Source organism: Ylistrum balloti, unplaced genomic scaffold (genome assembly GCF_031769215.1).
Source record: "Ylistrum balloti isolate Yb309-2 unplaced genomic scaffold, AGI_CSIRO_Ybal_v1 Utg370190, whole genome shotgun sequence".
In the NCBI taxonomy this organism is placed as follows: Eukaryota; Metazoa; Mollusca; class Bivalvia; order Pectinida; family Pectinidae; genus Ylistrum; species Ylistrum balloti.
Window position 1 is genome coordinate 428,502 of NW_026782170.1, and position 27,781 is coordinate 456,282.

General features: G+C 33.2%; 1 protein-coding gene across 5 annotated transcripts in view; it reads left to right on the forward strand.

Moving 5' to 3' along the window:
* Positions 1–573: 573 nt before the first annotated feature.
* Positions 574–27,781, forward strand: part of LOC132551260 (RNA binding protein fox-1 homolog 2-like) — a 90,816-nt gene continuing 63,608 nt past the window's right edge. For 2 of the 5 annotated variants that reach the window (XM_060215376.1, XM_060215375.1), the window contains exon 1: positions 575–822. In XM_060215376.1, coding sequence (XP_060071359.1) covers positions 631–822 — 192 coding nt within the window. In that variant the 5' untranslated portion in view covers positions 575–630. Of the gene's footprint in view, positions 823–27,781 lie in introns of all 5 variants that reach the window. The other 3 variants (XM_060215379.1, XM_060215378.1, XM_060215377.1) reach the window with 2 other exon arrangements.

A 27,781-nucleotide genomic window follows, 5' to 3' on the forward strand; every position in this document is an offset into this window, starting at 1 on the left:
AATTACTTGTTTACATTAGTCTCCGTGACTTAAAAGTTGAACTTAATTTACATATACCTGTATGAGAAAGGTTATAGGTATACGGAATACGATTCTAACAGGTAAATAGAACGAGTGTGATAATTGTCATAGGGTTCAATCCATTGTTCGACATCTACTATTCCTACACGAAATCCATTTCTGTAGTGAAAAGTAAAAAATCCATCATGAGCTAATTCAATCACACCTTGGTGCCCCATGGAGAAAAATAATCCACCATTCACCTGACGAGAAAGAACGAGGCGGAAAAATCCATAAAGTGAATCGATTTTTATCAATCTGTAATTAAGTTACTTCATCACCGAAAGGTGGCATTGCGATCGGTGTATCAGAAACAATATGCAACAAGCAGATGACATCCGGGGTTTGTTTCACAGTTCACAACCTAAATAGGAGGACTGGATGCTGAAGCGACTAAGGCAAGTAGATTCAAACTTGTACAACGGATGTCAGCCGGAAACAACGTCTTATAAAGGCCTACTATGAGCTATATCGTGAATGCGCTTTAGTTTGCACAGTGAAGCTCCAGTTACTACGAGTGTCAACTCGGGCCGCTTTGAATAAAGCGTGATTCAAGCATTCACAAGCAACATGGCGGAAATCGCCACACAAGTTTCCGAGAATGGACTGTCGATGAAACCGGATGACAGCTCAGTAAAAATGTTTATAACTGACTATAGAAGGGACTTTCACTCAAAAATGGAGCCTGCTATGACACAGACCATTTTAAACGGATGTCGAGATAGATTCGAGGAGAACAAAGAAAATGAAGGTAGTCGAGAGGTAAGTTCTCTTTGCCGATTGACCCGTGAAACATGTCATCCGTGATCCTGTGTATGTTATGTCCTGGTCTACACATCTCCTGTTTCTAATGTAAACAGTTGCCCACTTATTTCCATTTATATGGTTGTTTACACGTGGACGGATTTGTAAATTATTTTGCGCTAAAACAAGATAGATGTTCAACTAACCTGTTACACAAAGTGCCCACAAGAAATTTTTACCTGAGTTTCATTTTTTACTTCTATTTGTTAGGTACCTGACGCAAATATACTGAGGGAGTGTGAAAGTTACCTTTAAAAAACTGTCTTGTGTTTTAATCTTGAATTGAAAATGATAGAAGTGAAAAATGTCTTGATTTTTTTATTATCAGCTAGGCAGATAATAAGAATATCTTAAATGAAATTTTTATTTACATGTCATTTATTTCATAGCAATTTCATATTAATATTTCGGTAGATATTTTGTGAATTTTTTTTAGATTCCATAACAAATAGAGCTTTCAGATGAATGGGAAGTTTTAAACGCTAGAATACATATGATTGCTAATAGTATCAATCATCACATATGACTAATCGTATGTACTATTGTGGATGATAATAGAAAACTTTACAACATATGTTGTGTTTTTATTACTTGGTATATACATTTCCCTCATACTTTGTATGTTACACAAAGGCGATTGGACATGTTGATAGCTAAGTACATAGGCTGCTCAATACAGAAAACAGATGGGCCAGAGCAAATATGCTCAAGGTTATTCCTGTTTAAAGATGGGATTTTATCAACAAATGATGTCCAATTGATTTTCCACCCTGGTTTAATACCTGTACTTGTTAATAGGCTGACTGCATGGGATTGTTATAATAGTCCACTGACTTAGTCTTATACTGTCAGCAGTTCTATTAATAGCTGAACTGCATATGTTGAAATCGATTGTGATCAGATCACTACAAGTAACATTATTTTTTGTTAAAAGAAAAAAAAAACCAGAGCTGCTATATTAGATGCATTGATTTTTTATTAATTGGCCTGAAGTGACTTGCAAAATTTTGATGTGTTCAATATTGGACAGAGTGGGGAAAGCCGTAAACATGAATACTTCCCACAGGAAAATTAGGAGCATGAAACTCGGTTATTTGTCTCAAAAGTTATGGTTCATGAACACATCTTACATTGCTGCTTATCTACAAAATATTACTGTCTTCCACTGTATTTAACATTTTCTGCAATACAGGTAATGAAATGGTACTGCTTTATGATGATACTGCAGATACATACGTGACTTTTTTATCTTCACACAAAGGTGAAATAATTACATATGATATATAACTAATATACAACAAGCTCATAAAATTGTTGAATTTTTTTCCAGTTCAGATGCAGATGAAGAAAGTTTTAGGCTAAATGCTATACTTTCATTAACATGTCTGCACATGGTAGAATAGCCCACTGTACGTAATGCATCCACGATTAGGATGTGACAGTTTCTAAACCTACTTTCCAGTATTGTCATTTCTGAGAAACAAAAAATAACATTATAAATAGTACTGATTGTGAAGTTTATCAATTACATATCTAGATTTAAACACAATTCACAGTCAGTGTAAGACTCCATATATAACAATGACTTTGAGTAATTTACAACTTATGATACCCTAAAAACACGATACATAAAATGATAAGAAAGCATAGTGCATGACATGGTTTATGGAATGAATTCTGGTTATAATTTACTTTACGTTCATCACTTTAAAAATGAATATTTACCTTGATTACGCTGAAATTAACTGGATATTACATTTTCATGATTCTGTATCTGTCTATTATTGTTCCAAGTCCTGGTCTCAGTATTGCAGGATGTTAAACAGAACGAAATCAATTGTTTGCTTGCTTTATTTTCCCATCAATATCTAGGGTCATTTAAGAAATCACTAATTTGTCAGTAAAGTTGTTAAAAAGTTGAGTATAGATGCTTTTTTGTTCTTCATATCTAGATGGTGTTTGATATCTAGACAATAGTTTTAGTGGTGTAAATGAAATCTAGAAGGTGATGATATCTACGTAGTGTTTATGATATCTAGATGACATTTTTATATAGTTGGTGTTGATATCTAGATTGTGTTTATGATATCCAGATTGTGTTTTTGATTTCTGGATGGTGTCTATGATACTTGGATGGTGTCTATGATACTTGGAAGGTGTCTATGATACTTGGATGGTGTCTATGATACTTGGATGGTGTCTATGATATCTAGACCATGTTTATGATGGTTATAGCTATATATTATAGATGTATCCAGTGAGTACAATGACTGCAATTTATACAGATAAAAAAACATGGAACAACAGAGCTTTAGTTCAATGAAACAAAAATAGAGCCATTGAAGTTAGCAGTCACTGATCAGCTGAGAAAGTTGGAAATCCTAAGATATGTAATGGTTTAATTCATCTAAAATATGTTGTAGAGGCTATGTATTAGTGTCTGCCTAGTTATGGGGACCTTACTAGTATACGTAAGGTCTTATGTACAGGCTTCCGGCGTCCATGTGTTTCATGTAAGATTAAATGAGCATCAAGGACTTCCTGCATCATATAGCAAATGACTTGGACACACTAATGTAGTATTTTAGTGATAGGGGTTGTAATTAATGAGCTGAGCACTTAATGACTACCAGCATTATAATTCCATAGTATATCACAGTAGCATGATGGTGGGGATTATTCAAAACTACTATTGTCATTTGGCATTGACAGTTTTCTATATAGTTTTTATAATGTCTATTAGCACTGCTTGTTTGGTTTATTGCCCAGTAAGTAGCCACAGTCTTTTTGTCATTGGGTCTCCTTGTAGTAGCTGGTTGCTATCTCGGTGAACAACATACAAGCGACCTGTCTCTTGCCATCCAGGGCAATTTTTGGTAAAGTATCTTCCCCAAGGACACAACCACATCAGTCCATTTTTCAGCCATCTCTGAAGATGGTCTTCCTTTGACTGAATCATGTCAGCATGTGGGATAAAAGTGAAGGAAAACAGTTATATACAGGATTCATTAATGTTGTTGCTCATCATTTCCACTCTATTTGTCTTCCATCGATCCCCACATACCACCACCAACACAACTAATCATCTTGCAAAGCCACTGGGGATAATTTTTATTTTTTGTTACCGTTTTAGTTTTAGTTTTGTTTTAATTTATATTATTATGGGTTTTTTTTTGTGTAGAATAGCAGTGTGCAAGTGCTTTCTTACAATAAACTAATGCAATATTTCTTTCACAGCATTGACCTTTTCTTATGATTTTTGTTCATGACCTCCTAAGCCATCTGATCACTGGTGATCATGTGGTGCATTGGAAAAAACACACGCCTTTCACCTAGCCATCTGAGGTCTGATTGTGACTCAATGACATGCATAATTTTCAGTAATAGGAATTTCATGAAAATTTCACAATGTGATGGAGAGAACATGTTTCTCTAACCTCTTGTGAAATGATTTTGTACATCATATTGGATTACTGCATTCAGAACTGACCATCACATGCTCAGATTCTTTTATGAAATTGCATTTTCCTGATGCAAGCTAACTTACCTACTTTTACCCAGCTATAGAAGAGAGTAGAATAAAGTGTTTGGAAACCTGGCTTCAGGAGTTGTTCCTCTATTTTTTTTGACTTTGTTTCCCTACTTTTAGTTGAAGTTTGCCCTCAGATCTCAGGACTCAAATATCTGTGTCTCTGGACAGATATCTTGAATTTGGTATCATTGTGTGCTTTACTAGGCTACACTACTGTGCAGTGAGATGGCTTGACTCCTTTGCAATTTGTATTTTCCAGTGAGAACCTGTGTAACGTTAGTTTAAGGCACGACTCTAAATGTTGTCCTATACAATGGAGATGGATGCTACAATGTATACATATCCTTTTGTTGTATGAGCATTTCATTACCAAATAGCACGGAATTGCCATTTGCATCTCTTAGGACCATGAAATTCAGCATCATTCAATTAGGATTTATGTTTCATACATGACTTTTGGATTAATTGTCCAGTGGGAACATAGTGTGCTTGTAAATCGTCTAATTCTGGCATAACGTGTCCAGCATTAATGAGATCGCTTATTTCATAGAAGTTTGACACCAATGTCGTAAATAATTGAATCGTAAGTATTTGGAAGGAATTTTATTTGTTTTACACATGTAGAGCTCCACATAGATATGTATATTAGTATACAAAACTTGCATACAAGAATGTTGTTCCAAGTAAGTAGTCAAATTTGTAGTTTGGAATGGAGTCCAGTTAAGAGAGGGAATTAAAAGTTAATATTTAATGGATTATGTCTGTTATTGATTAGGTTTGGTTGGGGCTAAGTCATGTTTCCTGATGTTTGTTTAGACCTAATGTCAGACTGGTGGATCTGACTAATAATGTGCAGTGACAAGAGGAACTGTCCCTAAGCCTATTTACTGACATTACAAGCTCTGACACTAAGTATACCAGTATCTTTGGAGACCTAATGGAACCAGATACAAAGATGTAGGGATTGTACTTGTTTGTTAAATTAAAAAATGCCCTCATTTGTTGGTTGAGGTATATATTCCAGTTATATTACATGTTTATTCATGCACTTTACTTCAGTAATTTTTTGTTACATTACCTGTCTTGTCTTCCTTGTTGTTAAGATATGTAAAAGTTAAATAGTACTACTTCTGAAATGTTTGTGTTGCTGACATTATTTTTTTATGAACTCTAGATATTGACCAGTAGTGTACTAATGATCAGTTTAAGAGATTATTTTGTTTCCCACAATTAGAGAGAGCCATGGTTAGGTATCTTATTTTTCTTTTGTCAATCACTTGTACAAATTAGTTGAGAATAACATTTAGTTCCTGCATTCATCATTTATTTCGTTATTTTTAAGTTCACTGCTTATGATATCAGTTGTAGATCCCTATGAACTTCACAGGTCCTTTAAACCTCAATATACATATAATCATGAGCTTCAAAGAATTTAATGTTTATTTCAAAATATCTTGATTTTTAAAACCATAGAAATGTATATGCTTTATATTTGAAGAGCATCTTAAAAACTCACTAACATTTGTATTTACTTGCTAGAGGAAACTGATTTTCTGTCGTGGGGAGTGATAACTGTGGAGGAATCCCATTGGCTTGCTCTCAGAATGAGCAGTGTCTTAACTTGAAGATGGATGATTTGGACTAATTCGTTTTTCTGGCTGTTGAGGATGTATATTGATTTGATGTCATTAGGGATGTTGTTGGAATCAGGTCTGACTTTATTGGCTGTTCTTCAGCTTGTACCTACCTGTAAAACATGACAGATAGATGTTACATGACATTATCATTCTGGCAACATTTTAAGTGTAACATGTAAGAATGCCTTTAAAGTCATTTGTCTGGATTTTCCTATTGAGTCTTAAAACAAAATAATTATGCTTTAGACAACACAACTCACATTGAAAGCTAATTTTGTAAACAAGAAATAAATATTTACAGATTACAGTGTATTTATTAACAAACAGTGAAACTATGAACAGATAGACTAGTGTTAATAAACACAGACAATAGTGTAGCTTCAAAAACACAGATTACAGTGTATAAAGACACTGACTACAGTGTAGCTACAAACAAATAGACTACAGTGTAAATAAACAGACTGCAGTGTAATTATTAAGACATGGGACTGCAGTGTAATTATTAACACAGGCTACAGTGTAACTATTAACACATAGACTACAGTGTAACTATTAACACATAGACTATAGTATCAATAAAAACACAGACTACAGTGTAATTATTAACACATGGGACTATAGTGTAATTATCAACACAGACTACAGTGTAACTATTAACACATAGACTACAGTATCAATAATAGCACAGACTACAGTGTAATTATTAACACATGGCACTACAGTGTAATTATTAACACAGACTACAGTGTAACTATTAACACATAGACTACAGTATCAATAAAAGCACAGATTACAGTGTAATTATTAACATAGACTACACAGACTACTGTGTAATAAACGACTACAGTGTAACTATTAACATACATGTTGAATTTTTTACACGGAAGGGAAGATTAATGGGCTAAAAGTTTTGACAAAATAATATTTAAAAGTTCAGTTATAAAATTTTGGCAGATGTTATCAGAAAACTGAAGGGACATGTTTATGTTTTCTGTTGAACTGTTGATATATAGTTTGACATTTAATATGTCAAATCTGAAAACAAACCCAGGATTGAAAATTTTGTGCTAGTCTAAGCATGTGAAAATGATGAAACCAGAATATATATAGAAAGATATTTCTAAAAAAACTCTACTAAATAAATCAACACATACAAATACAGCGAGGCATCACAACCAAAACAGATTAACACATGTGTACAAGTTTCTTAAAAATGATCAATCTTACTCTTTATCTAATTATATTCCTCAAAACAGCTTTATCATCTGATTATTATTTTTATTGTGTAAATTGGTGTATTCTAAATGCACTTGCAAGCATTTTCCTTCCCAAGGGAGATTTAATTAGCATTGGGTAGGGAGCTGAGGACTTCAACATTTAAACTTGACTGATATGTGAACATATTAAAATCTGTTTGGAAATAAAGGCATTGATGATGTATTTTCCATAAGTTTTAATGGTGCCCTGGCCGATACCTTGAATATAATCTTATATGAGTTATTCTCCTATTCCATCGTTACCAGTAACAGTGAAACCAGCTTATTGTGATTGATATTCTGTTTTCGGGATAGAAATGCTGCAATAACCGGTATCTTATAATAACTAAACAAGCGATTTATATTAAAAGCAATTTAATATTAATGGATATTTCCATTTTGTAACAATAAAAATCAGAGGAATTATCACTTATATCGATGCTGATTGATGTCTATGGAACCTTGTAAGCACATTGATATAGCATGCAAGATAATTTCTACTGAGTGAAATGATCACTAACTTGTAACAAAGAATAGCAACATGTTTATACATGGCTGTTATAGAGAAAAACAAAAATAGTTTTCATTCCTGTTGGTGACATATTAAGTCCTTTTGGTTCAGGGTGAACTAACATCCAAAAAAGCACAATTATTTGTCTTGAGCAGTTTGCTACTTCCTTCAGATCTCTTGAAATTTGAAAACATTTTAAAAATATTAATTCATTATAATTACAGAATTAACTATATTTATCTGTACCTTTTGTGATGGTATGTTGTCAGTAACTTAAAGTTACTTTTCCGTTAAATGCTGACATCTTACTTTTATTATCTAGTCACTGTAAGTCACCAAGTCATTGTTTTATTCCTCATCCAAGTTTGTATGAATTTCTAAAGTTAGCTAAATGAATTTCAAATCAATAGATATTTGAATTTAGTTATGGTTGTTTAGTGATTGCACATTAATACTTATTGATTTGTGTAATGTGAACCATCACTTCTTATTGCCCTCTCTTTTTCTCATTGTTGATGAAGCAAGATTGGACTCCTGAAATTTGCCTGTGGACTGTTTTTTTTTTTTTTTTTTATGAAATAGGGCTCCTTTCACAAAATCCAAGGGAAAACTCTGTGTAGTAGGTCTGTCAACATAGGTTCTTCTGTAGACTGCTGATGTTGATGGTTGGTCGATGTAAGTGGTCTCTCATCGCAGGTTCTTCTATCAACAAAGACCCTACATATGTACTTCTTATTAATCATTGAATTGGATAAATTTCTGAGGATATAGCTTTTGGTGATTTTTGTAGAAAATACATTTACTAGGACATTGGAATTGCTTTGCTTGACCTTAGCATTGTTCATCAGACAGGCCCTGGGCAATGGCTTAATGGTAACTAGAGCAATCTTCCAATCTAGTCAATTACTTCAGTAAGTTTTTTAAAAAAAAGAATCACATGTTGTAAACAGTAATTTAATGGGTTGTTTGTCGAGGTTTTGGAGATTGGTTCTGTTTTCAATGTATGAGAGCAAATTTGTCCATACCTAGCTAACAACCTTGTGTTGAATAATTGAAGAGTAAGTAGGAGCCTGATGTTGACTGTAATTGCAGCATTATGATTCTGCTATAGCTTTTTCTAGTGAATTTAGCTGTGTAGACAACACCTATGGTTTACTTTAGAGAACTAATTATTTAGAAAGGAGCAAAGTGTTAGTGAAAAGCCTTCCGCCATAGAAATGCCTTATTTACTTGTTGGCTGGGGAAGAAAGATCATTTAATAAGTATTTTTTTTGTTTTGATGGTTTGATTAACAGAAAAATTCTCTGTGTTTAACTCAACAGAAAAATTCTCTGTGTTTAACTCAACAGAAAAATTCTCTGTGTTTAACTCAACAGAAAAATTCTCTGTGTTTAACTCAACAGAAAAATTCTCTGTGTTTAACTCAACACAAATTACTATCATGTGTTGCAGTAAATGTGGTCAAACACATAGTTTTTTATGCCCTTCTTTCTTTACACTTACCAGAACAATATCTGTCTCATTGTTAATCTTGTTTCATAATTTTCATATTTCACATTTAATTCTTTTAAAAATATTGTTGTTCTCATTGCCCATACACATTCAGTTGAACTGTCATGTGTTTGGATTATATGAAGAACGTTGTAGTAAGAAAGATGAATTCATAGTTGCCAAACTTCGATAAGGGATAGACATGGAGATATCAGAAAAAGTTAATGATTCTGTATACTCAGCCTGGTCTACTCTGATAAGTCTTTGTCTGTTATAATTTTTTCGTTGATTTCGTTATGGATTAAAACAGTGTCATGAATCTGCTGTAGTGTTTAAATATTGATATTTTAGTTTTATCTGCACTTGTTGTTTATGTTCAAATTTGTAATAAATGTGTTTTTATTTCTAGATAAAGCATTGTTTAATGTTGTTTTGTGGAAATTTTCAGGATTGTTCGTACACACAGCATAGTTGATGAGAACACATGTGTTTAAACGTAGAAACTGGTAAGAAACTGCATTTTGGTGAAGTAGTGTTGAGCCCCTTTTGTGGACTGTTGATGGACCGTGATGCATGCTGTCTGATGGTTGGTACACAGATCTCCATGTATATTTAGTGACAGTGTTAGCAAGTTCATCTACATAACATTAATGCACAATCTTTTCAGTATATCAGTTATTTGTTTCAGTATGAAAGACATTTGAATATATTAAATAAATATTTCAACAAGTTTACACATGTAGGTATGGTAGATAGAAAGGAATTTTTAAAAAATAAAGGAATTTTCAAATTTGGTTTCTTCAGTACATTTGCAAGGTGAGATAAGCCCAAGTATTTTTGAAAATGTCATGATATCAACCTAACATAACTTAATGCCATGTTCACTTTTAATGGTTAGTTAACGGCTACCTTCCTTATATGGGTTGACACCAGATGATAGGAAGCTAAACAACATATGTGTTTTCATTGGACAGGAATAAAAGTCTTTTGATTTTTTCATTACTTTAGTAAGGTTGGTTGGACCACGTTCATAAATTTTGTGATATCTTTTTTATGACATTGAGGGAAAGTAGTTCAAAATCGGTAAGAATATATGCCTGGAATCAATAGACGTTCTATCATTGATTTTTGTATTTATCTCTGTAGGGAGCATACAGTTTTAGTCTTTGGTCTGTCCACTGTGACAAAATAAATCAAATTGATGTTTTAATTTCTCATGATAAAAATATGTCTATAAATAATTAATTTTTGTTGCAAAAAGAATAAATTTCTATGTAGGCTCTACCACATGTTCACAGTGCATGCTTGGTTTTTCTAACACATCAATTTATGAGGAGTTTTTAGGTTTAGCAAATCACACATAACTTATATATCTATTACTCTGCATGAAGGATATAGAGTAAATTGTCTTTATTTTCATTAACAAAAAGCAACTGTGTATTGTATGCTTGAGCAACTGAAATCTCGAACTTAAAAATGAAACTCATTTTGGAAATTGTATTATTTGAAAAACATCAGAAGATTTTGTAGCCATTCTACTCCAGGACAAATATTGTAGTATTAATTTCACTTCGATTTTTTCTCTTTTTTTTACCAAAATAAGATACAAATAGTAAATTAGTTACTTTCTTATCTACACTTAATAGTCATAAGATGAATAGAAAATTACCTTGATAACACTGCACATGTACAGAGATAAGATACAAGTAAACTGCTGTCTTTAGGTTGTAGAAAGGAATATGCAGTCTAACATAGATGGAGATCAGTTTCTTGTTAACTGCATGTGCTTGAACTTTTATCATTTATTATTTTGGAGAGTTGAGAAGCATGCTTCTTGTTTCAATAATTTTTGGATGTATTCAATGTGCAATATATACATTACATATATGTGTTTTTAACCAAGATTATAGTTTAGAATATATGTAATTGCTTGATGATAACTTGCAGACATAGGGTATAGTTTATGTATCTGTTGTGGCAACGTTATGGGTATACATGATCTACTGATAATGATTCTGTTGGTTTCATGTATTGAATTGTTGTCTATTTGCATAGATATGTATCTAAGGTTTAGACTAATATACATTTTCTTGTTAGGGGTCCAGTAAATTTTAGCCTAGATACATATCTGTTGTTCAGACTGGTATAAAACTTCTTGTCAGGTGCTTGGTAAATTTCACTGTTTTTTATTTGGATTTAGATGTGCAGTTATGTACCAAGGAACCATTGTGGATTGTCATGTTTCTTTTTTCAGAAACATTTATCGTATACATACATGCTATGATGAATAATTGCCTTACTTTTTCAGACTATGCCGTATTGAGGAAACATAAAGATTATCAGAGAAATTATTTATTAGATGGTGATTCTTTATTTTAAGAAATAACAGTGTTGTGCTATCTAGTGAATAAACCCATGTAATATTTATAAGTAAAATTATAAATAAATATGACCTATTGTGAAGTCATGAGATAATATTAAAAATGACATCACACTTCCACAAATGTCTGAATGGATACAAAAGTTAATGACCAAAGATAACTTCAGGAGTGACATTAAAATTTTCTGTAATTTTAGTTGAAATAATAATTTGATGAAAGGATCTTACTATTATTTCCATGGAGTGTATTTAAACTTGTCACAAACTTTTCATTTCAGCACAACAGAGACTTGCTTAAAATCTCGTCTGAAATAGAAACTCATGTGAGTTGTTATATGTATTATAAAACATTTTTGTGTGTGCAGATTTTAATATTTTCCATCTAGATTTGAAGTGTGATTAATGGGGCATGGAGGAGAAGTTTTAAGTTATCAATTTGTGACCTGTTCATATTTAAATTTTTTAGTATGTGTTTTAATTCTTTACCAACCTAAAGTGGTTTATCTTGATGTTAGGAGAATTAAACAATTAGATATAGACCTAACATATAAGAAAAAATAGATCAGCTATCTGAGTTAGGTTGAATTGATAGACTTGTGACATGATACGTACACATTAGGAATTTTAAAGCCAGATGGCTTAATGCTCACTAGCCTGTGTCGTTTTATAGTCTAATTAATAGTGGTTATAACAACCAGAGAGGTTTCATCTTACACTATTTCATTGTCTTATAGAAGTTGAGTTGAAGTAGCCGAGACATGCAAGTTATTGTGTCTCATCTTACCCAGAAACAAAGCATTCCTTATCAGTCCATTCCTAATCAATTCAGTAAGACCTATAGTTATATAGATTGTATGCATTACAATTTAAACCTCTGCCATCTCCAAACATCACCTGTCAGTGTCATATGTTAAAATATCGGTGGAGGAAGAAAAAGGTCCCCATTCCTGATTTTATTTCTGTTCTCCAAACATCTAAAGAGAGTTGTTTATTATCTGTAGGCAGTTTCCTACATAGGTTGCAGCTATTGTATAGCTTTGCTTTACGATTCTCTACATATGATCGTAGCCAGGACGACAATAGCAGAATCCTTAGGGATTTAGATCGCATTTCTGAATGTATAGATCTATTATTCATGGCCATCTCTACCTTTATTTGTCGGTAGCTCTCATAGCGATTATATTACAGATGGTGGTTTGGAACCAGAGTCGCCATGTATAGACCAAGCAATTGGATAGTGGCCGGCAAGATCAAGCTCAACAATTTGTCTTGTAGACATGAAAAATTTGATCTATGGTCTTTTGTTATATAAAAGGCATTATAACATTTTATGATTTGCAAGTCTACATAATGAGTACATGAAGACATATTTCTACCTTAGTTTCAATTATTCTAGTTGTAGATTCAGTGATTTACTGCCAAGTGTATATGTACTCAAGGATTTTCTTGTGCTTTCACATAAGTGAACATTGGAAGGTTGTTTACCTTTGATATAATCTAGCAGACAACCATTGCATCTATACAATCAGATTATAGAACTGCATATTTTAATACTTCAGTACCTGTTGGGTTAGTGTCATTGTTTGGTAATACAATTGGTCCCTCACAAATTCATGCAAAGATACCTCAAGAGTTTATGATAAAATTTGGCCTACCATTAAGTCTTCCACATTAGACTTCTCCTGGTTTAATGTAATAAGACAAGTTCATGGTGGAGTTTTATTGATTTTTTTCCCCTTGAAATTGATAGACATTTCAGCTACTGCAGACAGGCTTGAAGTTTAAACTAATTAAATTTTACTAATTACTGATTTACAAATGTATGTGTGGATATACATGGATTACCAAAACGATGTTTTACTTTAAAAGGTAGTCTTATCATCATCAGAGTCAGGGTAGAGTAAATGTTTAATGAAAACTAAAGTGCAGGTATATGTCATTGAGTTGATGTTTAAAGGTTTGTGTAGGTAGCAAGACAAGAAATGAAAACATTTGTAATGTACATGTAGTTAGATAATTATGGAAAATAATTTCTTTATATTACAAATTAAGGCAAAGATGAATTATTTTGTTTCAATGTATCATGAGCTAGATTGTATTTTCTCCTGTCATCCAGAACCAGTAATACTTTTAAAAAAAGCCTTCATCACAGGGACTTAACTACAGCATTTTACCTCTGTCATTGAGAGGTATAAATTTTACATGACTGACTGCCAACTCAAATGTACAATGTGGAGTCAATCAGCAGGAACCTGTATACTAGATAAGTTATTTAAAGGGCAAGACATGCACTCTATATATCTGTCCTCCAGGTCCTATTGCAGGTACACTGTAACCATAATTACCACATGTTGACAATTCATAGTACTGTTCAGGCATTGAAGGTCATTGAAGGTCAGTATCTTAACATCTGAGGGAAGATTCATCTATGTATAAAAAGGAAGTTGCTTTGGTCAATGTTTTTTTTTATTTTTTTTAACTTTTCATGCAGTTATCTCAATAAACTAGCTTGTCAATATTTTTCATTTAAGAAGGTCCAAAGGTATGTGTTGCTATTGATTGAATAAAATTTTTTTTTTTTTTTTTTTTATTTCAAGTAATCAAAGTTTAGGTCATTGTTCCTTGATATAGAAAATTCTTCCATGATCAAAACAAAAGAGCAAAACTCAAGGTTGATTTTGATAAACAGAACAACAGTTTCACACATTCATTAAACAGGTATGTTCTAAAGCTCAAAACATAATGGAGAAAGTTTGTCTAATGTATTTGTCAATTCAAAAGTTGTTTGAATTCTAATGGTAGAAAAAGAAAATCTTGACAAATTTTATGTCAAAATGATGTAATCCATCCTTGACTTTGCCAATTGGGATCAATTATTTGAGTTATTGTGTTGCGGCGGTTGTTTTATGTCAGTTATATCTGTGAGAGAAATTACCTTTGTTATATGTTTCGCATTTTTGACTTTAAAGGAAGTAAAATTCACTGGAATCTTCTTCATGGATATGACCTTTAAGTCATTGTGTTTCAATAATTGTCACGGCTGTTCTATACAGATTGTTTCTGTGAAGAAAGAATTATCTTTATATAGTTGTTATCCCTGTTGCTTTAATGATTTTCAGGATAGTTAAATTCACAAAAGTCTTCTTCATGGATGTAATGATAAATAAGTACTACTGAAACTGTAGTTGTAATGCTGATAGGTTGGATGAAAGGAAGTTTCCTGGTAGGTATTTTCAGTACTGACAGTGTTAGTGTAATTGAGTGGATGGTACCATACATAAGTTAAGGAAGTGACCTCACTCTTTTTCTAGGTCATGATAAGTAATCAAAAGGATTTAGAGTAGATCCACTTGACTTTGGAGATTTCATGCAGTGGTACATATATTCTAATTAACTTTCACTGCAGAGCTATGAGAACATGATGGCTTTCTATTGTAATATGAAGCTGAAGAGAACTGCCTCTTTTATGATTCAACATTAAATGGTTAGTTGTAATTTTGAAGTGATCATTTAAGAAAAGTCAGTTATTTCATTAAGTGAGAATTTTTGTAGTAAAACAATTGGACAATCTCAATTATCTTTTATACATTATTTAAAAAAAACAGAGTAATGAATACAAAAATCTCCATCATCTACAAACAACTTTGAGAGGTATTAAAAAGGAAATTATAACTTGTGCCAAAGCTAAGGCCAAATTATGGATACAACATTATTCTTGGCCAAGTATAGGGTATTATGTTGTGTACTCTAAAATGATGGCCAAGTCTTACACCGAGAACCCCCAATTATCTTGTGTGTTCTAGGATTGCCTATGTTGATAGGATCAATATGAAATATCAATAATATATAAACCCTCAAACCCTGACATTCAGATTGATGACCTAGCTTGGTACCTGATTGTTAGCCAGAAGTGACCTGTAGAGGTCAATGAAGAAAGGGCATGCCTATGAATATTTCAATACACAATCATTATTAGATTAGAGTGTAGGTGCCCCATTTTCACAAATGACCTGTATTTACAAAGTGGTCGATAGGGTACCAGGAGAAGTAAGCTGTAATTTTCTGAAAGTATGTTGAAATATTTTCCCAGTTTTATACTTACCTTTTTGGTTAAATTTTGTATTACATTTATGATTGCATTAGAACGTAGCATTTATCGTAGCATTTATCTATCCTAGATATATACTAGATCATAATTAGTTTGTATTGATAATGTGATGTATCATATTGGCTCCAAGTGATAAATGCTACAATAAAAATGAAACAAGAAATCTACTTCTGCTGTATTATATACCCATTAAATACTGCTGCTGTGATGGTCCTTATTATCTCCGAATATTGATTTGCCATCAAACTAACCAATCCTCATCAGGAGATTTAATTTATTGATACGGAGTACCCAATATCTACAGTGTTGCTTGTAAACGATGAATATTTAATTGATCTATTTGTCACTTTTAATGATCATTTCATAGTTTTATGGAGGAAGTTTAACTTCTCTATAATCTGGTGGATGTCTTGTGATTTATACTAGGACATTTATCTTAGATTTTGCATTGTATAGCTTGTAACTGCAGTTGTAGAATCCACACATGTTCATGATCATTTTTATCTATTTGTTGGGGTACTTAATAAGAAAGGGTCAGAACTCCGGCCTTATCTATAAATGTATATGGTAGTATGGTCCTTGGAAACTTACCTTATCTAAATCTCTTTAGAATGAGTACTACAAGCAACAGTCACAGGTTAAGATGCAATATATACCACAATGCTTATCAGAGAGCAAAAGGCTATCTAAATTCAAATATTTACCTTGTTTTCAGGTCTCTATTTAATGCAGGTTTAAGACAGATATCAGGATATGAAATATGTGAAGTTTGATATATAAGGTGTTAAAAATTGATCTGTTTAAAATAAAGAAGAATGGAAAAAGAAGAGACATTTTTGGAATTAAGGAATAATTTTGCTACTGGAATTTTTTTACAGTTGGTTTAGGAAAAAAACATAATTATGAATTCTGACTTTATTCTTAAAGTTCCTGGAGATCACAAGTGGTAATTGTCATATGCTAGGAGTCATCACCACCACTTGATAGGTGAATTAGTTATCAACCATGATGATAATTTAAAATGTCAGATCACCTGACACGAAATATCTACACATTGGAGAACTGACAAAACTTTCCATCAAGGCTTGCAAAAATATATGTAAATCTGTATTTATTTTGTATCCGATAACCATTTCTGGTCTATGACTGGCAATTATCCAATTGACATATAAACAGAAATAATGTTTGTTATTTTGTAGTAAATGTTTTCCAAATCAGTTTACAACTTTGTGTGAATGATGTTGATTTTAAGTGATTAACAGATTCTGCCTAGTCAAATTATGTCTGACTCTCAAAAGTTGCTTTTTGATTTCATATTACCACATGTTTACATGTTTTAGATATAGCTAGATACAGTGATCCATTTTGTCTCATATGAAATATTCCACAACACAAATATTCTTCTGAAAACGAGTATCTTAATATCTACTTAAAATACAATAAACAAGACATGAACTTTCCTTTTATCAGTATAAAGGATGTGAATTAGATTTTGTTCATCAACTAAGCTTTTTGAATTAGAGTTACTCCCCTTGTGATGCTCTCTCAGCCTCACTGCACACTTTCCATATAAATTTTGTTGAAATTGATTTATGGGTGATAAATGTACATAGTTTACAAAAACAAATATTTTTAACTTTTGAGTGTATTGATTTTATCATAATAGTAAATGTTATGTATGTTGAAGTTGCTGAATTTTTAGATTAAATTTTGAATCACACGGAAACTGTAGAGATACAATCATTGACCCTAATGTGTATACAATACTGTATGGTATGAAAGGCTTGAATAATACAGTGACAGTATCTATTCCCCACAGTGGGTGCATGAGTACACTTTCCTAGATAAACGGTCACACACATGAAGGTGTATGACTGCCACACTCAAGTGAGCCCAGGAAAAATACTTACAGATGAAGTTTTTATGACGTCAGTGCAGTTTGTGTGTTAACTATTTAACTATGAATGTTGATCAATGCATCCTTCTCAGTAATAGGTTTTGTAGTACTGTGTGTTTGGTGAAACAACATTTCCTCACCTTGATCAAATCTTTATTAAGTTGTTTGATGTTTTGTTGAATAAAAATTTTACAAAATTTATACCCAAAGGCATTTTAAAAGACTTGAATAATCAAGGAATGAAGATAGATCTTTGTACTTTACACATTTAGTGATGATAAAAATTCATTGAAGATTTGTACTGTTGAGAGGTGATGTTTTACTCTGTTAATATGTGATAAGGTAATGGATTGTCCCTGAAGTCGATTGATTTTGTACTGTTATCACAGTAATCCAGTGCTGTGTAATGGTAAACTAAATCAAAAATCTTTACTTCAGTTGTATTCTTGTATTGTGTACTCTTTTATTTCATATGAATTTACTTTTCACAGGAAATTAGAACATTCTTTCTGGTGATTTTTAGTTTTTTGGGAAAACTGTATTTTTTAAGAATTGGTGTACATGTAAAATTTAATTAAAAAAAAATGAAAGCATGTTGTCTATAATAATTTTTGTTGGTAATATCGAGTTTGAGCCATGAAGCAAGGCATTTTTTTTTATATGATACTTTAAGACTGTATTTCTGTAATTGAATGTGGCATTGTTGTCTAGCTTGTGACAGCTGTTAACATATAACAGCCTACACATCAGGGGTGACACTAGACAGGTACTAGTCCAACCAACAGTAACACCAGTGACAATCTAGAAATTGGGCTATTTCAAGTCCAGATTTGTTTTCATTTTAAAGCTGTGTTACAGTGTTGTATTGTGTCGTTGTCCATGATATGTTGATATAGCTTGGTATTTAGTGGAGTGAGCTAGTGAAGGGCTCATTGTTTATATACCTTAGTTCCTAATATGTGTGGTGTTGAGTCAATGGTATATTTGTTTTAGGTAAAGTGTTTGTTTACAAAGGCGTGGATTATAGGCTAGTATGCTAGCTACAAACTCACACACTGCAGATGAAATACCCGATTGTGAAGTTGGTTGATCAGGGCATTTGGTTGTTCTTATTGTTTTCAGAAAAATATTTAGCAGAAAGCATAGCATTCAAACTGCAGAAGAAAAACACCATTTTGCAGAAATTATGTTAATGAGTGATGCTTGTTTTGCTGGTATACAATATGTTAAAAAAACATTTGATAAGGGAAGCAAGACAGTCTGACTTTGTATACGTGAGAGGCACAATAAAACACATGTTAAGCAAGGCAGGCTCTGTTTAAAGTCCCAGTGATATTGAACAGGATCAAACTGCTTATAGAACACACACTCCATCAGGACTAGGAAGGACAAGAGATTGACCCTGTCTGATAAGGATTCGGGCACTTAACATATAGACTTACCAGACTTTTATCACAGTAAAACAAGGATTCAAGTGTTACAGGTCCTCTAACTAAATACTCAAGGACTGGGAACTTGATACTTACGTTTTAACATTTTCTTATTTAATGTGGCTTAGAAATATGGCTGAAAGGGGTGAAAGGAAATGCATATTTTGTGACAACTTATTATGTATTTTATATTTGACTCCAGTCCCACTCTACAATGAAAAATGTATTAAGAGTTTTGTTTAAAATCTTCTAGTAATAAATGGTTTGACATTTATGTGTCCTTTGTTCTTTGGTGACCAGAGTTTCATTTTTCTATTTTCTGTAAGTGCTTGTGATATTGTCCATTTCCGATAGCTTATGTTACAATAGCGTTTGAGCAGAAGTAAAATAGGTCACTTACAGAACCCTTTAGTTCATATGATTCAAAGATTTCAAAATATTTAAGACATGAAGTTAATTTCATATTAATTATTCATACAAAAATCCTTGAATCTTTATCTTAATCTAATATTCTTTTATTCAATATTCAGTCATGTTGAACATGAAAAGTTTTTGGTTTTCTTATGTTGTACTTAAATAACAAGGCAAAGTTCCCTTTGCTACACGTTCTGGACTGCTACAGATGCTGATAGTGATGGATAAAGGGAAGTAACTATGTTTGACTTACTATGTTACTTTATCCAGACAGTGAAAAGTCTAGAAATGTCTTAAATGTAGCAAAAATCAACCAGGAAATAGATATAACAGTAGCTACCTGTGTATGATAACTTTCATTTAGTTTTCCATAGAGCTTTCATTGTATGGAAAGAAAACGGTTCAGATAACACACCAATTATATGTGGTCCAATGAATAAGACTGGGTACATACGAGATGGTTGTGGACAACTGATCCTGATGTTGTATAGGGCTAGAAATCGGAGACACAATCAGAGGTTTAAAGTCTGTTGATTATATCTCAGTGACAATCATTTCAAAGGAGAAAAAATGTGTACCATATTTAACATATATGTTTCAAACAAATGGATATTTTGTGGACATCCGGAAGTCAGATTATCAAACAGTTACTTACTGTTCGTCACAATATTAGAAATTACCTCAGAAATATCTTCAATCAGTTATACACTTGACTTGATTATATAGTACAGTTTAATGCGACATTTTAAAAGGCTTCAGTTTTCTACTAAAGCAATATTTTCAATATGCATATATTTTAAGTAATGTTACCATGTATACAATATGTGTTTATAACACACTTTGGTACTAGATTGATCATTAGTCCTGAACTCTATCAGAAAGATTAAAGGTTTAAGTTCCATCTAAGTGTTACAGTAAGAGAGATCTCTTTGGATGGCAGTGCACATACATTTCACTCTCCTGCTCGAGTGTTACGTTTGGGGCATGTCTGGTGTGAGCGGTCACTTACCTGTGTCATCACCTGTTCTACAATACTTGTTAGAATGACATTTCATATGCACTATACAATGGTGATGGAAGCCTGGAATGTTCTCTAACTGTAACCATTTACAGAGTTATGGTCCATAATAAATTTTACTATTGTTTGCCTGATTGTCAAATTGCTGGCAATTATTGTCCTTATTTATATAATGGCATCATAGAAATGATTTGTATCCTGGAAAATAAATCATTTGCAAAATTGGAAAAGTTACAATATTAGCAAAATTGGGTTAAGTCCATGTGTGTGTCATTTTCCTTTTGATTGTCCATTTTGAATTTAATAAATAGGCATGTTTATGATAATGGAAGATGTTGATCATCCATATTGAAATTGTAATAGTTTCCATGGTGCTGTGGTGCAAGTGAATGCTCATCATTTGCTCTTTCTGTTTACAGATAAGATCAATTAGAATATCTTTGTGTGGAGCAGACAACTAAAACAATCAATAATCTGCTCTGTTACCAGCTGTACTGTCTGAAATACACACAAGCACAAGACAGCTTAGAATACTACTATAGGGGGTGTGTTAGGAGGTGGAATATAAAGAGGTTAGAATACTTAGAGGGTGTGCTAGGAGGAGGAATGTCAAGAGGTCAGAATACTGTAGGGGGTGTGTTAGGAGGTGGAATATAAAGAGGTTAGAATACTTAGAGGGTGTGCTAGGAGGAGGAATGTCAAGAGGTCAGAATACTGTAGGGGGTGTGCTAGGAGGAGGAATGTCAAGAGGTCAGAATACTGTAGGGGGTGTGCTAGGAGGAGGAATGTCAAGAGGTCAGAATACTGTAGGGGGTGTGCTAGGAGGAGGAATGTCAAGAGGTCAGAATACTGTAGGGGGTGTGCTAGGAGGAGGAGTGTCAGGTCAGAATACTTAGAGGGTGTGCTAGGAAGAGGAATGTAAGGATGTCAGAATACTTAGAGGGTGTGCTAGAAAGAGGAATGTAAGGATGTCAGAATACTTAGAAGGTGTGCTAGAAAGAGGAATGTAAGGATGTCAGAATACTTAGAAGGTGTGCTAGAAAGAGGAATGTAAGGATGTCAGAATACTTAGAGGGTGTGCTAGAAAGAGGAATGTAAGGATGTCAGAATACTTAGAGGGTGTGCTAGAAAGAGGAATGTAAGGATGTCAGAATACTTAGAGGGTGTGCTAGGAAGAGGAATGTAAGGATGTCAGAATACTTAGGTGTGCTAGGAAGAGGAATGTAAGGATGTCAGAATACTTAGAGGGTGTGCTAGAAAGAGGAATGTAAGGATGTCAGAATACTTAGAGGGTGTGCTAGGAAGAGGAATGTAAGGATGTCAGAATACTTAGAAGGTGTGCTAGGAAGAGGAATGTGAGGATGTCAGAATACTTAGAGGGTGTGCTAGAAAGAGGAATGTAAGGATGTCAGAATACTTAGAGGGTGTGCTAGAAAGAGGAATGTAAGGATGTCAGAATACTTAGAGGGTGTGCTAGGAAGAGGAATGTAAGATCAGAATACTTAGAGGGTGTGCTAGAAAGAGGAATATAAGGATGTCAGAATACTTAAAGGGTGTGCCAGGAGGATGAGTGTTGGGTCAGAGTACTATATGGAGTGTGCAAGTATGAGGAATGTCAGGAGGTCAGAATACTGTAGAGGTGCCAGGAAGAGTATTAGGGGTTCAAAATACAGCTGCATCTAACCCATTTTTGGAGGAGGGCCAAGTTTATTACGGGGAAATATACAAGTGTTTAAAATACTTTTCCCTCTTGTAAAATGACATCTTCTGCAAAATTTGTTGTTTTTATTAGGGAAAGAAAGCATGACATACATGTAAGGATAACTAGGTATTGTAAGGAGTTATGATAACACTGGTGTTGTAGGGAGTTATGATAACACTGGTGTTGTAGGGAGTTATTATAACACTGGTGTTGTAGGGAGTTATGATAACACTGGTGTTGTAAGGAGTTATGATAACACTGGTGTTGTAGGGAGTTATGATAACACTGGTGTTGTAGGGAGTTATGATAACACTGGTGTTGTAGGGAGTTATGATAACACTGGTGTTGTAGGGAGTTATGATAACACTGGTGTTGTAGGGAGTTATGATAACACTGGTGTTGTAAGGAGTTATGATAACACTGGTGTTGGAGGGAGTAATGATAACACTGGTGTTGTAAGGAGTAATGATAACACTGGTGTTGTAGGGAGTAATGATAACACTGGTGTTGTAAGGAGTAATGATAACACTGGTGTTGTAAGGAGTAATGATAACACTGGTGTTGTAGGGAGTTATGATAACACTGGTGTTGTAAGGAATTATGATAACACTGGTGTTGTAAGAAGTTATGATAACATGGGTATTGTTAATGGCTATGATAACACTGGTGTTGTAAGGAGTTATGATAACACTGGTGTTGTAAGGAGTAATGATAACACTGGTGTTGTAAGGAGTAATGATAACACTGGTGTTGTAGGAAGTTATGATAACACTGGTGTTGTAAGGAGTTATGATAACACTGGTGTTTTAAGGAATTATGATAACACTGGTGTTGTAGGGAGTTATGATAACACTGGTGTTGTAGGGAGTTATGATAACACTGGTGTTGTAAGGAGTAATGATAACACTGGTGTTGTAAGGAGTTATGATAACACTGGTGTTGTAAGGAATTATGATAACACTGGTGTTGTAAGGAGTTATGATAACATGGGTATTGTTGATGGCTATGATAATACTGGTGTTGTAAGGAGTTATGATAACACTGGTGTTGTAAGGAATTATGTTAACACTGGTGTTGTAAGGAGTTATGATAACATTGGTGTTGTAAGGAATTATGATAACACTGGTGTTGTAAGGAGTTACGATAACATGGGTATTGTTAATGGCTATGTTAATACTGGTGTTGTAAGGAGTTATGATAACACTGGTGTTGTAAGGAGTTACGATAACATGGGTATTGTTAATGGCTATGATAACACTGGTGTTGTAGGGAGTTATGATAACACTGGTGTTGTAAGGAGTTATGATAACACATATTGTATTATCGGGTAAGTTATGGTTACATATTGTATAGATTAATGATTACTGTGGTATCATAAGGTGCTATGATAATATTAGTATTGTAAGAAGTTAGGATAACGCATATTATATTATTAGATAAGTTATGGTAACTCGTTGTATAGAGTTATGATAACACTGGTATCATAAGGTGCTGTGATAATGCTAGTATGTAAGGAGTTAGGATACCCCACATTATATTATACTTGTTGTATAGAGTTATGATAACACTGGTATCATAAGGTGCTGTGATAATGCTAGTATGTAAGGAGTTAGGATACCCCACATTATATTCTACTCGTTGTATAGAGTTATGATAACACTGGTATCATAAGGTGCTGTGATAATGCTAGTATGTAAGGAGTTAGGATACCCCACATTATATTCTACTCGTTGTATAGAGTTATGATAACACTGGTATCATAAGGTGCTGTGATAATGCTGGTATTGTAAGGAGTTAACATATATAAGAGAACAGGTAGAAATAGCATACAACTGTGAAGAATGTTTACAAAAAAGAGAAAGTGTATCACTGAGGCATGGTTCATTCATGTGTTCAGCAGAAAAAATGACAACTATGTATGTTATTTGCACTATGTAATAGTTTGTTAATGTAGCTTTAATGTAGTCTGTTCATGTCCTCCATCCGGTTAGGCTAGACATGATGTGAATACAAACAGTTATCAGATGATAGAACAAGAATACTGATTCTGAATATGTTACAACAGTGTCATAAACATGAAATATTCGACAAACATTGATAAAACTTGTAATGTCAGGGTCAGTATGATTATGTACACTGATTGAAGGGATTTGCCTATATGAAAGGATCTTGTCAATCAGAATTTTTGTAAGTCTTTTAAAAAGTTCATTTTGTAAAACTTCATTTTGACAATTTAAGGATATGAAATGCCTTATTCTAACTTAAACAATAATCGATATACTTCTAGAAAGGCCATAAAATAGAACGTTCTGAAAATTTTACAAATATGAACACACTGTATGAAGTTAGTGTTGGTGTTCATTGGTAATAGTTGTGTATGTAGCATATACATGTTGGTATATATACCGTATTTATCCTACTGTAAGCCCAGGGTTGATCTTCTTACTCACTGTATGGGGATTGGTTTCTGACCGGAAAATGGAAAGGAATAAGTTTTTAACTTAAGGTAACAATAATGGCTACTTGTTATTACTGGACATATTGGCAGATAAAAGCTGTATTGGGATAACTTGGTCAGAGTGAATACAATTTGTTGAAGTGATGCCAGTGTTACATACTGGTGAACAGTTCACACAGCAGCCTCATTGATGACAGTTAACAATCAATACTTATATAGACTCCATAACAAGGCAAGAATGAATAATGTATCTGTAAAATGAGATTAATTTCAGTTCTGTTATTGATTAGCAGTAGTAGAACATTAGTAAAATTGTTTACATGTGCATCGTGGGTAATATATTACTAGTCAGGTGGCTTAATTCAGTGTAATAGCCTGGCTATGTGTAAAAAAACACACTACTGTGTCTTGAAACCAAATGCTCCTCATATTCAACATAAATAACTGTGTTACCTAAGTTCTTTGTTTTTCCTACATTGCATTATTAGACCTTATTACTAGACTGATATCTTTAATTGTTTTGGTTTTAGACAACTGCCAAACAGATACAGAATTTTTGAGAACAAATATGGTAGTGCATATGTTACATTATTGTACTTATATAAACAATCTTGTCACTTCATGCATGAAGTATTTAAATTGTTATTACCATATGGAACAGCTGTTGCTTTCATTGTAGTTAAGAAATCAGTCATATTGAACGAATGTCTCTTTAATACTTCAACCAAAAAAAAAGGACGGGGAGAGAGATATGAGCACTGCCAAGTTTGAGACCAATTTCTGAGCTAAAGAAGTGTAAAAGTACTGTTTATTGGAATGATTTCAATTTACTCTCTGGATTTTCTTGCAATTTGTATAAAGAATTATTTCAAATTAATCATGAATGATCAATACAAGTGATGATAAATATTGTAATGTGATGCTTTATTGTCAAAAGCTGCTATATCCCATGCTAGATGTTTGTCTGGATTATGTTCCCATGGTGGATACTTTTGGCCAATCTTCAAGTCTAGGTAACAACAATTTTTACATTTATGATCATCAGGGGAAATCATAACATGTATGGTAGAAGATATATAAAAGAATAACAAATGTCAGCTATATGTTGTGAATACTTCACTGTCAGAACATGCGACTCTTTGTTTTCATCATCTGTCATTATATTTCTAATTTCAAAGAAAATCCTCCTTTCACTTTGCTCTAGATAAAGCTCTTTAATTGTTTTAAAAGCTGCTCTTGCATGTTTTGAAATCAAATGGGGACATATCCAGTAAATTAAAAAAAAAGATTAATTAGATAAGCTTTCAAGCCTATTCTTTGAACAATTTGCTTATGAAAGCTTTTGATCTTTGTTTTATTGGGTGTTTAGTTCTCAATGATACATGCAACAACACATCATGAGTTGGACATTTTAACTTTAAAATCTACAGAATAAGTCCAGTGCCACTCACCAGAGCCTGCTGTTAGCATTTTCAGGTAACATTGTTTTAATCCCTTCAGGAGTTTCAGAACTGCATATATTCAGTGCAATTAGAGATTTTTATGTCTATTTGGTAATAGTAAAATTTGATGTTTAAATTGTAAAACATTTTCAGGAGAGAAGTGCTATAACATTGAGTTTTGTCCTGTTTCTTCCCTCAACAGATCTTTTTCTCTTAAATAGTTTTAGAGTATGATACAAATAGTTTGAAGAAATCATTCTTATCCTAATTATCAGTGACTAGTGCTTCTTGTTTCCATTTAAAAAGATAAAAACAAATTGTGGATATAACAGATTTTAATGGACAAGTACATTTTCTTTTTGTATTTTTGTGAAAGGACAACATTTTGTGTGTAGCAGGTGTTTGTATTGTTGACACTGGAGTACAAAAGTATATGAAGTTTACATAATTATCAGATGTATGTGTGTTGCATGTATTTCAAAGGACTACCTCTCTGTGACTATTGATTTTATACCTCTATTTAGTATTACAGAATAAGATAGTTTGTAATAAGATATTCAAGTTGAACTTGAAAATATTTTGAGATAATGTTTATTTTTAGCTTCTACTGTAAACAACTCTTAACACCCAGGTTGGTGTATCATCAGCAATACCATGAATTGATCGCTCAGGGGTTGCGTATATGTCAACGTATTGCATACAGATATAATAGGTTAAGAGAAAATCAATCATGCATCCCCATGGGTGTGATATTCCAATTGTGTATGATATGATATAAACAAGAGAAAAGTATACCCCAGAGCAATTTAAAGTCGGAAGATTTTAGCTGATTGCAGAAAACATGTCTTTATGTCTCGATATTTGTTGGCAAACTTGAGATAGGTAATGTATTTCACCAGAAGTTTTCTTGGTAATATAGAAATATCAGTGAAAGTTTGTAGGTAATAACTCTATCAAATATAAACTATCCTTAAATCTGTTGGAGGAAAAACAGGGAAAGTAACAATTACAAGTATAAAGGCAACCTGACACTTGATACTGAGCCACACCCATTAATCTCAGCATATTGGGTGTTGAGGTCAGAGGACAAAGGTCACATAGAGTATCAGATCATAGGTTAGAACTTGATATGAAATAAATTACTAGGACTGTTGTTCCTGACTCTGATGACAAGCTATATATTATAGGCCTCTGAAGAACACCTGAGTTTTCTATGTGTTATGATCTCACACAGGCTGGCATGTGGTACGTAGCAGATAGAGTGCCATATTAAAACATTCATTTAAGATCAATGAGGTTTCACCTACTAAAGGCTAGGTCTAGCACTGTTTGTAGATTAGAATATCAGCAGTGTTTCATACCAACGGTATTGTTACTAATTTTTTCTTTCTGGAATCCCGTAAATCCTTTTCATTGACAAACCTATTTGAAAGTGTTTGCGTGGTACAAGTGAAATGGTCATAGTTTAAGAGAATGGTCACCAACCAGCACAGAGATCATTGACTAAACAAAAGTCATTAACCAGCCGTCAACATGTCAACACCAGTTGTCTGACCTTGGACTCCACATTTAATACATAACCAGTGGATTGTCCTGACAGTCTTATTAAACATAGCCAGGATTAACCTGATATGAGACAAT